The sequence below is a fragment of the Thamnophis elegans genome, chromosome 6 (assembly GCF_009769535.1).
Source record: "Thamnophis elegans isolate rThaEle1 chromosome 6, rThaEle1.pri, whole genome shotgun sequence".
NCBI classification, from domain to species: Eukaryota; Metazoa; Chordata; class Lepidosauria; order Squamata; family Colubridae; genus Thamnophis; species Thamnophis elegans.
In genome coordinates, this window is record NC_045546.1 from 78,421,232 (window position 1) to 78,436,074 (window position 14,843).

The 14,843-nt window shown below is 39.0% G+C and overlaps 1 protein-coding gene across 1 annotated transcript in view; it reads right to left on the reverse strand.

The window, feature by feature from the left end:
• GABBR2 (gamma-aminobutyric acid type B receptor subunit 2) overlaps window positions 1-14,843 on the reverse strand; it is a 426,007-nt gene that overhangs the window by 204,643 nt on the left and 206,521 nt on the right. The window contains 1 exon segment of the mRNA XM_032220456.1: window positions 7,755-7,815. Coding sequence (XP_032076347.1) covers window positions 7,755-7,815 — 61 coding nt within the window.

A 14,843-nucleotide genomic window follows, 5' to 3' on the forward strand; every position in this document is an offset into this window, starting at 1 on the left:
GGGTTTTGGAAGAGAAAAGTAAGTTTGCTTCAACTCAAAAAAGAATTATGCGCTTTAAAGTCAATTTATTTCACAGAGCATAAACTTTGTAGTCCTCACTCGATTATGACAATATATAACAATGGAACAATTCAATAAAAATTAGAAGGTTCTTCCTCCTACTTTCTGACTTACTGAAGAACAAACACAGCACATTTAGGGAGTCTTTCATATGGGCAGCAAATTAGAAAACTACAAAAAAAAGGGGAAGCATTAAACAAAAGAGAAAAAAATATCATAAAATTGGTGCCCTTTTCCTGAACTGAAATATATTTCTAAGAAACAGAAATGACAAAACCAAACAATTAAAAAGGTGGATCAGATCCTTTCACAACGAAAAGATCAAGCAATAGCTGTATGCTGATGGAGCTATTAACACCATAAACTTAATTTTCAAATCACAGCAGAACAAAGCTTTTATGTGGAATTGGTTCATGAACTAAGCTGAAAATTAAATCTGTAGAGAAAGCAGAGAACGTTCATGCATATGTAAAACAATCCTCAGTATTTTTCTATCTATCTAATTATTTTTTCATGCACAGAAATAGTTTGCAGTTTCTCTAGGCAGATTCCTTATAAGATGTCTTCCACAGCTTTTGGGTTTTAACTAGCACTAATCAAAGCCCATTCATAATATTTTCATATATCCTATCAAGTTGGCTGAAATCCCAGAAAGAAAAAAACTGAGAAAGATACTGTGAAAGGTCTCAAGGGAAAATATATATATACTTCTTACATGGAATTGTAGCCCCTATATAATACGTACCCCTAGAATGATAGATGTTACATCTTAGCTCTACAAGCTGCACTGTTGTCAGTTTGCTTCCTGGTCTAATTCAAAGTTTTGACCTTTAAAGCCCTTTATGGCATGGGGCTGAGTTTTCTAAGGGATGCCTCTCCCTGATTACACCTGCTTGGCCCATCTGCTCAGGGAGAGAAGGCATGCTGTGGATCCCATCTGCAATGAAATTACATTTGGGGGGGTGTCCCAGGAGCGGAGGGGTGGGGGCTTCTCTGTTGCTGTGCCTGCCTTGTTGGAATCTTCTTCCCCCAGAAGTGAGATTAACTGTGACCCGACAAATGCGCGCACGACAAAAGCGCGCCGACAAAACCGCGGTGAGAAAACCGCGATGTCATAAACGCACCCACAACAACGCGCCGACAAAATTGCGCCCACAAAAGCATGATTTAAGTTAAGGTAATGGTTAGGGTTAGGGTTCAGTTCAGGGTTAGGTTCAGGGTTAGGTTTAGGGTTAGGTTTAGGGTTAGGGTTTAGGGTTAGGTTTAGGGTTAGGTTTAGGGTTAGGTTTAGGGTTAGGTTTAGGGTTAGGTTTAGGGTTAGGTTTAGGGTTAGGTTTAGGGTTAGGTTTAGGTTTAGGTTTAGGTTTATGGTTAGGTTTAGGGTTAGGTTTAGGGTTAGGTTTAGGGTTAGGTTTAGGGTTAGGCTTAGGGTTAGGTTTAGGGTTAGGGTTAGGGTTAGGTTAGGGTTAGGGTTAGGGTTAGGTTTAGGGTTGGGTTTAGGGTTGGGTTAGGGTTAGGTTTAGGGTTAGGTTTAGGGTTAGGTTTAGGGTTAGGTTTAGGGTTAGGTTTAGGTTTAGGGTTAGGGTTAGGGTTAGGTTTAGGGTTAGGTTTAGGGTTAGGTTTAGGGTTAGGTTTAGGGTTAGGTTTAGGGTTAGGTTTAGGGTTAGGTTTAGGGTTAGGTGTAGGGTTAGGTTTAGGGTTAGGTTTAGGGTTAGGGTTATTAGGTTGTTATTAGTTGTTTGTTGAAGGCGTGCTTTTGTTGGGGCGCTGTTGTCGGTGCGCTTCTGCACGCATTCATCGGTGCGATTTCGACTTCGCGGTTTTCTCGCTGTGGTTTCGTCGGCGCGCTTTTGTGGAGCGCGCATTTGTCGGTGAACCAGATTAACTCCATCCCTCCCAACATTCTACAAGCCTCTCAAGAACTGACTATGTCATCTGGCCTGGGATCTTCTAGGGGCTGGAGAGATTTTGCAATGGTTCCTTTATAGAATCATTCTAATCCTCTCTTGTTTTAGGTACCTTTTTATATTATTTTTAAAATTCTGATTGTTTCTTATGTATTTTTAATTTAGCATTTTACACCACCCACCTTCAATTTCTTGTGAAGTAGGGACTTATAGCAATAAACAAACAAACAGGGCCTGAAATTCAACCTCCTTCGATGACATCATTTGGTTTCCCAAGGAGATCTGTTTCAAAATACAAAGATGGCTTTCAAGCAGGTCTTTCCTGACAGAGCCAACCTTGCAGGTGCTTCATTTGGAGTAAGGTAAAGGTTCCCCTCGCACATATGTGCTAGTCGTTCCCGACTTTAGGGGGGCAGTGCTCATCTCCGTTTCAAAGCCAAAGAGCCAGCGCTGTCCGAAGACGTCTCCGTGGTCAAGTGACCGACATCACTAAATGCCGAAGGTGCACAGAACGCCGTTACCTTCCCACCAAAGGTGGTTCCTATTTTTCTTTTTCTTTTTTTTTTTGTCGTTAAAATGTTTTTATTTTCCATTTTTCATTTTCATACAGTCACATATATACTGTGCATAACCGGGGCCATAGAACATTAAACAATAATCACAGCAGTTCCTCTTGTCAACAATACCCCCAGAAATATAAATAAAATAAAACTCAAACTCAAATAGAAACCCAATATACCTCTTCCGCTCTCCATACACCTCCTTCTTCTGCCCCCTCCCACTTACTATCTTCCCTCCATCATTCCCCTCTACCCTACTTCCCCGCCCCCTCTCCCACTCCTCTCTCCCACTCCACTCCCTCCCTTCCTTCTCACCCTCCCTCCCATCCTCTCTCCCGCCCTCTCTACCCCTCTTCCTTCTATCCCACTCCTCCTCCTCCTGGGAGTGGGTTCCTATTTTTCTACTTGCATTTTTACATGGTTTCGAACTGCTAGGTTGGCAGTATTTGGAGTACATGCAAGTAATTCTACTCTATCTTCCTTGAAGGGTACCACCGAATGACCAAATTGGACAGGGCTTGCAAGCAACCAAGGAGGTAGGGCCTGGGAGAATATTGATTTCAGATATTCCCGCTGTTTCTGATAATTAGGAGAGGAGACTTTGAGAACTGAACTTTGGAGTATAGTACGCCTTCAAGTCTTGCATATTAGTCCTTATCTTTAACTTAAAAGAAACAATCACATGAAGCCGTTCCCTTATTTTATGCTAGCTGCAAATTTGCTTTTGGACATATTTCAAACTCTGCATAAAAGGAAAAACGTAAGAAAATATATTTCGCTGTCTGAACTCTTTCATCAGTTGGCAAAGCAGATTCTGCTTTCATTCTGATAAATTAATGCAATAGCTTAGCATTCCCTAAAAGCAAATCCGTTGCTCATGTGAGCTGAAGCTTGGAATAATCTTTCACCAACACTGATTTGATTTCTTGCTTGCTTTATAGGGAATAGTCTGGGTGTTAGGATTTCTGTGATGATAATAGAAGCAAGTGATCTGAATAAAGGGTTTTCATGGGAAGGTCATTTTTGGCCAAAGGATTGAGACTTACTTCATACTCTGATTCATAATTCTTGTCCTCACAGAAATCTGATGATGCAAAATCAGGAAGGGTCTCTTCAGCTTGTTTCTTTAGAGACAGTGGAATTCATCATGTTATCATAGAATGTGGGTACCTGTTGTGGCCCAGCAGGAGCCATTGGAGCTGCCACCAGACTCCGACAGCGAGGGGCCCTATGAGTTGGCTTTGGAGGATGTAGAGGACCCTGGACAGGGTTCCGACTCCGAGCAGGGCGCAGAGAGGCTGGTTGGCCACCAGGAGGCGCATGAGCCTTGGAACAGTGGGGAGGAGACAAGGGAGATTGAGCCGGAGGCCAGTAGTGAGTTGTTCCTGGATGCACGCCATTGAAGAGCTACTAGGCGTCAGGAACACTTACGCAATTACAGGAGGTGATTGCACTCAGCTGGTGGTCATTAGGCTCCTCTCTCAACTATAAAAATAGCAATAGCAATAGCAATAGCAATAGCAATAGCAGTAGACTTATATACCGCTTCATAGGGCTTTCAGCCCTCTCTAAGCGGTTTACAGAGAGTCAGCATATTGCCCCCAACAATCTGGGTCCTCATTTTACCCACCTCGGAAGGATGGAAGGCTGAGTCAACCCTGAGCCGGTGAGATTTGAACCGCTGACCTGCTGATCTAGCAGTAGCCTGCAGTGCTGCATTTAACCACAAGCTACTTGTGCACACGGCCCTCTTTGCAGAAGTCACGCAGGATTGAATGTCGGAGGACATTACTGGGAGCTTGGCAGGCTGGATTGCTGCCAAGCCTTATCTGTGTTTATTGCTGCCTGAGTTTGTCTGAGTTGCTGCCAAGGTCCTTATCTGTTTGTTCTGCTTGGCTTTCAGCCACCGAGGTTTTGGTGTCTTGCTATTAAAGTACATTCCAGTTAAGCTTGTCTCGGCATTCGTTACTGGACGGAGGAGGGGGTCAGAACAGGTACCTATATAGATTCAGCTACATAATGCATTTGGTGTTGTACTGAGAACACGATCCTTTTTTATTTGAATAGGTAGAGAAACACAGTTGGTAAATAGACCTGGGATTAATATAAGCCCTATTCCTGGTACTTATAGAGTGACTTCTGCCTTGTTTTCTATGATATTTATTTTTTATTTATAAATTTATTCATATTTATTTAAAAGTTTTAGTTCCAACAATAAAAGATAATACAAAGTAAAAAAAGAAAAGAAAAGTAAAAGTTAGTGTAAGAAAGCCAAAAAAGTAAAAAGAATTCCCCTAAAAAAGTAGCTTCTCATCCTCATCCTATGTATAATCAATTTCATAACCTCTTCAGCTCCTCTTAATTAACAAATATAAAACTCTTCATTCCATAACTCATCTCTTAACAATGGACAAATAAAATAAGTAGTATCTTTTACAATCCAATTATCAGCAAAAATCCAAACAGAGCTGCAAAACAACAACATTAATTAACATATATAAAACTTAACATTCCACATCTCAATTTTAGCAGTAAGACGAACCCCATTTGAAAGGCATGAAGTGGACCTGACATCCTAATATAAACAAAAAAATAAAGTTTAATATGACAAAGAGGGACCATTTCCCCCTTTTTTAAAAAAAAAACATGCCTCAGTTTTCCATCCAAAATACCAAAAGTTCCAAAGAAAACTATCCCAAATAATAATATATCCAATTAAATACTTACATATCTCAACTTTAAACTCTAAACAAATCCATATTTAGAAAATATTAAGTAATCCCCAGAATCCTAACACAAAAAAGATTAACATTTAACATAACAAAGAAGGATAATTTCTCCTTTAAAAACCAATTCACAAAACTTTCTTAAAGTGAAAAGATAATTAGATACAGAGCCAGTTTAAATGCTATCAAATTAGGGTACATGAAGTAACTGTAGGGGAGAAACCATCATATTAAATGCCTCCAAATCCAATATGCCACATTTTTCCAGTCCAAACATCAGCCTCTAAAAAGAATGACAAATAACATGCCCCATTTTAACCTGGTCTTATAAACCAACTTTGTATTCCTTTTTTTAAAATACAATCTTTCTCTTTATTCAGATGATTGTGGATCCTTGTTATGAATTTCTCCAATAATTTAAACAGCCTCCTTGGTAAGTCTAACACAAGGAAATTGTTCCTTTCTGGAATTGTCATTTTTATTTCCTTCTTAATTTTTAAATTCTCGCAGGTGGTGCCAGATATATGACACACGTAACATCACTCCTGCGTGAGTTGCACCAGTGTGTTTTTCCAGGTGCAATTCAAGGTGTTGGTGGTTACCTATAAAGCCCTACATGGCTTGGGACCAGGGTACCTGAGGGATCACCTTTTTTCCAGTGTTTCAATTTTTCCGACCAGATCAGATAGGATGTGCATGCTGCAGATCCCATCAGCCAAAGAATGTTGGCTAACAGGGACTAGAAGACCGTGACCCGACAAAAGCGTGCACGACAAAAGCGCGCCGACAAAAGCGCATAGCTAAAACCGCAACGTCATCAATGCGTTGACAACAGGCCGCCAACAACAGGCGTCGACCGAAGGGCGATTTAAGGGCGATTTAAGTTAAGGTAAGGGTTAGGTTTAGGGTTAGGTTTAGGGTTACGTTTAGGGTTAGGGTTAGGGTTAGGGTTAGCATTAGGGTTAGCATTAGGGTTAGGGTTACATTTAGGGTTACATTTAGGGTTACGTTTAGGGTTAGGGTTAGCATTACGTTTAGGGTTAGGGTTAGCGTTAGGGTTAGCGTTAGGATTAGGGCTAGGTTTAGGTTTAGGTTCATAGCGCGCTTCTGTCACCGCGCTGTTGTTGGCGCGATTCAGCGCTCATTCATTGGCGTGGTTTAGAACTTGCGGTTTTGTCACCGCGTTTTAGTCGGGCACGGTTTTATCAGTTGCCCTTTTGTCAGTGAACCCTAGAAGATGAGTTCTTTCTGCAGCAGCCCCTGCTGTGTGGAACATCTTCCCTTCAGAGATTAGAATGGCCTCAACCCTGTTAGCCTTCCATAAAGCTTTAAAACCTTAGCTATACTGCCGAACCTGGGGTGCTTCATGTGCCAATGTTCTGCTACCTGGCTATATTGTTCACTTGCCAAATGTCTTGCTTTGTATGTACTTGAATAAGAAATTTTAATGTTTTTATTATTTGAAAAATGTTTTTTAAGATTTTAATTGTAATATATGTTTTTCAATTGTGAGCCATTCAGAATTGTTTGATGAGATTAATGACTATAGAAATTGAATACATAAACTTATCAATGAGTTTTTAAAAAATCATTCAATGCACTTTTGCTTAACAATTCTAAGTAAATTCAATAATTCTTAAAGCTCAAAAAGGACATAGATAATTCATTGATGGAAATATTCAAATATAATTGAATTAATTAATTTTTCAGTTGCAATACAGATAACTGACGCTTTAATCCTTTCCATGCCTACATTTTAGTTTTCTATCTGATAATGCTAATTATTTGTTAATCATTTTTTAAAATCTGAAGTTCTATATATCTGTACAGTACATTTTCTAAATATGACACAGGAATATAACATATTAAAAGCATGATTCTTATATATGATTATAATAAACCTCCCACAATTGGGATAATTTAAGGCAACTTTTGCCAAACTAATGACATCCAAATACATTGGGAAATCTTGATGCTCCAATTCCAACACATCTGGGAAGCGTCAGGTTTAAATTATGTATCTTCTCTTGAATATATACTCTTGCTAATATGAATCCAGGCTATTGTACTATTACAATTTTCATCAATATTTGGCTATCAAAACATGACATTGTTTTAAATGAAAGGCAAAAGAAGAGGAAGAGGAAGGAGGCTGCATAAGAGGAAAGAAAGAAATTCTACTAGAGCAACTATTCTAAATTGTAAATTTTATTTCACTTTTCAGAAGGAATAAAAAAAATTAGCCTACCATATTTCTATTCCTTAACATTAATTTTTTATTCAGTCTCTAACATAAATGATCCTATTCATTTTTTAAAAAAGATATTCTTTTATTGCTATGTAATCCACTAAATTTTATTGCCATATATCCTTTTACTTTCATGTCATCATAAAGTATAAAACAAAGCAAAGTTATACTATATCTTCAAATTGAAATCCACAGCCATAAAAATAGAGTGCAATAATATAGTGCAAGGCATAAATAAATATCCATCACCTACCTTGAAACTGGGTGAATTTGATGGTTCCCATCCTCTCTCCATTTCTGAACATAACTTGACCCTAAGTGAAGCAAATAGATGCCTTATAATAAGGTTTGTGATACCCTTACAGAACTACCTTATTTTTTTTTAAGAAGAATATTTTATTTTCATTTCCATAACATATAATCACATGTATATAGTTACATAGACAATATCATGTTGTAAGAGAAGACAACATACATGTGCAATCATACTACTTTAAAATCAAACCTGGAATAGTTTCCCCCCCCCACCCGAGCCGCCGAGTCCCCACAACCTCCCCCCCCCCCGACTTCCCAGAACCCGTACACGGTATAGATATTTAACAACCACAGTCTAAGATATATTGATAAAAAATAAAAGTAAGAAATTAATAACCTCTTTACATTGAACTTAGCTCCTCCTTGCTAAATTAACTTTAAACAGTTCAGATCATTCCTAGTCCTAAGCATAGGCTATCTGGAATTTCTTAGTTCCATATTTATTTTGTATATAATCGATCCATTTTTTTTCCAGTCTCGTTTGTATCTCTCATTTGAACGGTCTTTAAGATATGCAGATATTTTCGCCATCTCAGCTAAATTTGTGACTTTCAGTGTCCATTCTTGGATTGTAGGCAAATCTTCCTTCTTCCAGTATTGCGCCACCAACAGTCTTGCTGCCGTTATTAAATGCAAAATCAGATTAACCTCTACCACTGTACAATCAGTAATTATACCTAACAAAAATAACCGAGGAGTAAATTTTTTTCCTTTTTTTAAGAATATTTCTGAACATAACTTGACCCTAAGTGAAGCAAATAGATGCCTTATAATAAGGTTTGTGATACCCTTCCACAACGTGCTTATTTTCTTTCTTTTTTTAAAATATGAATTTATTTTATTTTTGTTACATAGACAACATAATCACATCACAATAGAAAAAGAAAGGCAGAGGGAGAAAACACACACACACACACACATACACACACACACAAAGAAAACAAAGCCCATCATCCCATACAGTATGTCATTTGATTACAGGTGTTTTAACCTTTGTCATTCTTATACATTCGTTGTTTCATTTAATAGATTTTGATTTCGTATCGTTTCTTACTCCCCTGCCTGTAGCAATCCATCCCTACTACGTTTCCCCCCATACACACACACACACACGTGTCTCTCTGTTATATATTTAATAGACACCACAATAACCTAGGGTTAAAAAGAAAAAAGAAAAAGGAAAAAAAAAAAGGAAAAAACACAAAAAAAGAAAAAAAACCCATCATCACATTGATGGTATGAAATGCAAGGATAACAATGAATATACGTATACTTTCTGGGGGAAAATAATGCTAATGTTAACTGAATATATATTGTAGAATGAAAATGAGGCCTTTAGTTATATTAGATGAAACATTTGAGATGGTAAATATTATTTGAAGATGTAGATGTTAAAACACTTGTAACCCAGAGGTGGGTTCCTACCAGTTCGCACCAGTTCAGTAGAACTGGTTCGTCAAATCTACCAAACTGGTTAGAAGAGGTTCCACCAGTGGACCCAGAAAGCAGGCCACACCTACAGAAGAGGTTCCAAAAATGTTTGAAACCCACCACTGACACACACACACACACACAAACACATAGACTCACACAGACTCACACACAGACTCACACAGAGAGAGAAAGAGAAAGAGAAAGAAAGGAAGAAAGAAAGAAATGAAAAAAGAAAAAGAAAAAGTGAGAGAGAGATGAAAGAAAAAAAGAAAAAAGGGGGAGAGACAAAAGGAAGGAGAGAGAGAGAGAGAGAGAGAGAGAGAGCACATGGCCAGCAAGCCACTCCCACCAGGTCACATGGCTGGCAAGCCACTCCCACAAAGGAGGCCACACCCACAGAGTAGGTTCGAAAAATTTTTGAAACCCACCACTGTTGTAACCAAACGACATGCTGCATGTGATGATGGTTTTTTTTTCTTTTTTTGAACTTGCTTATTTTCAATAACAGTAAGAATAATAATCGAACACAGGGATAGACAACCTGTGCCATGAGCACCGAGGCCTATAGTCTTCTTCCTTGGCTCACTTCATATTTTTACCTATGTATTTTTTAAAAATCACCTGTTTTAATAGTAACTGGTCTAGGGATTTAGTATCAAGCTAAAAATTCTGTCTTAGCCATGAAAGTAAACTGAATGAGTTTGGGCCAGTCATTCTCTCAGTCCAACTCACCTCATAGGGTTGTTGATGTAGGGATAATAGGAGGAGGAAGATGTGCTGGGTATGCTCACCAGCTTGAGTTACTTGTAAAAATAATAAAGATAGGATATAAATAAAATAAAATAAAAAAAATAAGCTAGACTACAATGCCTCAGCCACCATCACCACCTTTATTTTCAGCAATGTCTTTCGGTCCGTATAAATCACATAAGCATTCTTAGAAAGAAAAATTGTACATATCGGCAGCTTAGTGTTTAATTTGGCATTATGTACGCCTTCCCAAAAAGTAGATAAAGGATTGGAAGATAGGAAGAGAAGACTGCAAGGAAAGAACCACACTACTTTGCCTTCTTATAAATGAGTATTTTGTGAATGTTCATCACAAGCATACAAGAGAAGTTATTTTACTAATTCCTTTGCGGACATGGACTTACTGCAAAGAAAGGTGTGAATTGTAAACTACTATACTGCTGTGAGCTTTCAAAACAGGCAACATTTTAAAAAATGTGCCATAAGCACATGAAATTTAATTGAATGCAAATAACAGAGGATTTCTGTGTGCTTTGGCCAAGCTAAGCAGGTACTGTATTAGAAAAGGAATCAATGAGCTTTATATATATATATGTACAAAATTTAATTCTGTAAACAGAATGGAATTCAGAAGTTTACCACTTCCGCCTGCTCTTGGGAGATGGGAAATCATAAGAATAGTACGCACTACAATCACAATACAGCTCCTTAAATTCCTCAGAGTCTTTCCAACAAGTTGCCATTTCATAGTAGTTTTTTAAAAAAATGCCATCACAGGGTAGAGATTATTGGGCAAAAGAAGAAACTAGGGAAAATCAGATGCGTTAATATGAACAAAATAAAAGTGATGGATCTAAATAATACTGTAAGATGCAATCTGGGTCGGTCACCAGGACCAGAAGTTTAGTCTTCTTTCCAACTTGTGCCGAAGCCCACGCTCAGGAAACCTATCTCTTTTGGAATGTGCGCCTTGGGCTATCCTATGCATTGTATTTATGTGGTCTCTTCCTATTGGTTAATTTGTGTGATGATGGCTGGCAATTGGCTGTTGTTTTGCTGTCCGGTCAAGTCCTCAATTCCTAGATACCTGATTGGTAAATCAGTACTCCTGTTGACTGACAAGGTGCCCCTTTCCCAGGCTTTAATCATTTTCCCATTTATCCTTGTATTTATACAGCCAACAATATTTGTAACTGCAAAATTGAATGTATATCCTTATTCGTTGCAATAAATAATACTTCTTACTACAGTATTCTTTACTACTTTGTAATGTCCCAAATTAAAGCCTATCGATAGTGCACTCTGCCTTAGTGTAAAATCAGCATTGTCAACAGACAGCACCTAAATATGGGCATTGGAATAGCAATAGCAATAGCAGTTAGACTTATATACTGCATCATAGGGCTTTCAGCCCTCTCTAAGCGGTTTACAGAGTCAGCATATTGGCCCCAACAACAATCTGGGTCCTCATTTTACCCACCTTGGAAGGATGGAAGGCTGAGTCAACCCTGAGCCGGTGAGATTTGAACCGCTGAACTGCTGAATTAGCAGTCAGCTGAAGTGGCCTGCAGTACTGCACTCTACCCACTGCGCCACCTTGGCTCTATAAGCATGTGTTTTAATTAATCTCTCTTTGTGCGGTATTTGATGCACATTATTTGACAATACGATGTGATGTTCAGTCAAATGAAAATTCAGTTAATAGGGAAAGATAAATAATGGCTGTTCATACAAAGAATCCATCAAAGTGATAAGCCTAAACATTTGTATACAAACTAATTTTGAGTGAATGGGGTAAAAAGAACTAGGTTGGTTGCATTTTGCCTTGAATTAGCGTAAGCCTTTCTGAAGTCACTTTAACTGTTTATATTAAATCTGTAAATTGAGACTGAGTATTGTTTGAGTTGTAAACAACTATGTGAACAACAACAGGGAGTTTGGTCAAGCCAGGTAATTTGATTTTCCCAAACACAATTCCAATGTAAATAAGTACATAAGGATTTAGCTTAAACGATATATTAAGTCGTGACCCAACAAAAGCGCGAACGTCATAAGCGCGCCGACAAAACCGTGGCGCTAAAACCGCTATGTCAAAAGCGCATCGACAACAGCGCGCCGACAACAGCGCGCCGACAGAAGCGCGATTTAAGTTAAAGTAAGGTTTAGGGTTAGGTTTAGGGTTAGGTTTAGGGTTAGGTTTAGGGTTAGGTTAGGGTTAGGGTTAGGGTTAGGTTTAGGGTTAGGTTTAGGGTTAGGGTTAGGGTTAGGGTTAGGGTTAGGGTTAGGTTTAGGGTTAGGTTAGGGTTAGGTTTAGGGTTAGGGTTAGGGTTAGGTTTTGGGTTAGGGTTAGGTTTTGGGTTAGGTTATAGCACGCTTCTGTCGGCGCGCTGTTGTCGGCGCGCTTCAGGGCTCATTCGTCGCTCCTTCGTCGCGCGGTTTTGTCGGCGCGGTTTTGTCACTGCGGTTTAGTGAGGCGCGCTTTTGTCGTTCGCGCATTTGTGGTGGAACCATATTAAGTATCACATAACTGGTTATAATATTCTATTAGCATAAATTTATGATTTATTGAATTCTCATTTTCATCGTTGCAAAAATTTCAAATGCAATATTTTGTTTTACTAGTTGATTTGCTTTTATATACTATCACAAGAAACAATGCAAGAAGAAGTAAGGCTAAGCTGCTCAGTGTAAGTACTAATATTCTAGCAGCTCAAAACCAAAAGTTCATGTATGCTACAAAATTGAATTTATGAAATACAGGAAGCAACAAGGAACAGTTAACAAAACAATAAAATAAAAGTTTAATAGAATCAGTGGAATCAGAACCAGTTTGAAGGTTAAAATGAAAATAGAGCTAACTATTGCAGTATGAGAATCTTAATTCCCCAAGAGAAAATACTAAAATTGAGCAGCTTCATCGGGACTTATTTTCCTGTGAACCATTTATTTTGCTTCCCTCCACCCTAATGAAGGACAGATACAAAGAGCAATAATGACTACTGAACTCCCATTGGCTGAAAATCGTATCTGGCCAATGTTTTGACCCTGAAGTATTTTTACCCAAATATAGAAATTTACTTTATTTTTTTTTCATTAGTTCAGTTTTAATGCTGTGCAATTCTGGGCAGCTCCCAAAGTAAAAAAAAAAATGGCATAAAACATCTTATAAATAAGAATATAACACAATTAATTGAAAACTATTCCAAAATGCTTGTTTTACAATGTCGATCCGGGCGACATATTTTAAACAGAGGCATCCATCACCCTACCCAGAGGCCTGGGAGAACAGCCAGATTTTCAAGGCCTCCCAGAACATCATCAGCCAAGGTGGCGCAGTGGTTAGGGTGCAGTACTGCAGGCCACTTCAGCTGACTGTTATCTGCAGTTCAGCGGTTCTAATCTCACAGGCTCAAGGTTGACTCAGCCTTCCATCCTTCCGAGGTGGGTGAAATGAGGACCCAGACTGTGGAGGCGATATGCTGACTCTGTAAACCGCTTAGAGAGGGCTGAAAGCCCTGTGAAGCGGTATATAAGTCTAACTGCTATAACTGCTATAATCAGGAGGGGAGTTACTCAGATCTTAGGAAAAACTCCGTCTAGATGGGATGTGATGGTTTCAGAGAAGGCATGCTTCCTGAGTCCCTGTTTAACTGAGGAGACTCAGAGTACACGCACTTTATTCTATCGTATTGGCCAGGCAGAAATCACAGGACAGAGGCTGTCTCTCAAGTAATCCAGCTGTTTAATAAAAACAATAACAACAACAAAATTGCAACATCTAATTGCAAGCGAAAGCCGCAAGTTGCTGTTTGTTCATATCTATGAAATCTCAGCACAGTCTTTCATGTAGTCCAGGGGTCCTCAAACTTTTTAAACCGGGAACCAATTCATGGTCCCTCAAACTAATGGGGGGCTGGACCGGCTGGGTGGGTGTGGCTAGGTGGTCATATGACTGGGTAGGCGTGGCCAATTTAACAGCCCATTGAACAATGCACACAAATTAAACTTTAATTTATTTTGCTCCTGGAGAGAGTTTTATTTGCTTTTGTTTGCATGTTGCTCTTTTGGTAGACTTTTCTTTCTACTAGATTGTTTTTTCAGTTGTTTAAGAGTCTAGTGGACCACTTCAGGAAACTCAGTTCCGCAGCAATTCATCTCAGCCCCCAGGAGCTTGAGAAATCTCTCTGTCTCTGTCTCTGTCTCTGTCTCTCTCTTTCTGTCTCTCTCTTCCTCTGTCTCTCTATCTTTCTTTGTCTATCTTCTGGAGGTGGTGGAGGTGCAAAATGGGCTGTTTTTGCCCATTTTTTGGCCTCCTGGGACATCTGTATGCCCTGTTATTCACCCCCGCCTCCAGAAGCATTCTGCAGCCCAAAAACAGGCAAAAATGGGCCATTTTTGCCCGTTTTTCAACTCCACCACCTCCAGAACATGTCTGCAGGCCAAAATTGTTGGCCTTACTGTTCAGTTCCAGCCCGTGGATCTCATGAAGGTATGTCCTGCACTCAGCCGAAGGGTGGGTGGGGCAATTTGGGAAGGGAAGCCTTGAGGTCCTGCGCGGGCCAGATTAATGGCTTTGGTGGGCCGCATCTGGCCCCCATGCCATGGTTTGAGGACCTATGATGCAGTTGGACAGGCTTTAAAGCATACATTTTGAAAAGCTATGAAATTAATATTTACATAGGAGTTTTGGAAAATCCAAAAGAAAATCAAGATATGCATTATTTTATTTGGAATATATATTCTACGTAGTAAACCTTTATGATATGAGGTTAAAATTATTTCCATGATCATGATTTATGTGACAATACTCATTGCTAATGTCTTGAATGAATAGTGTCAAATT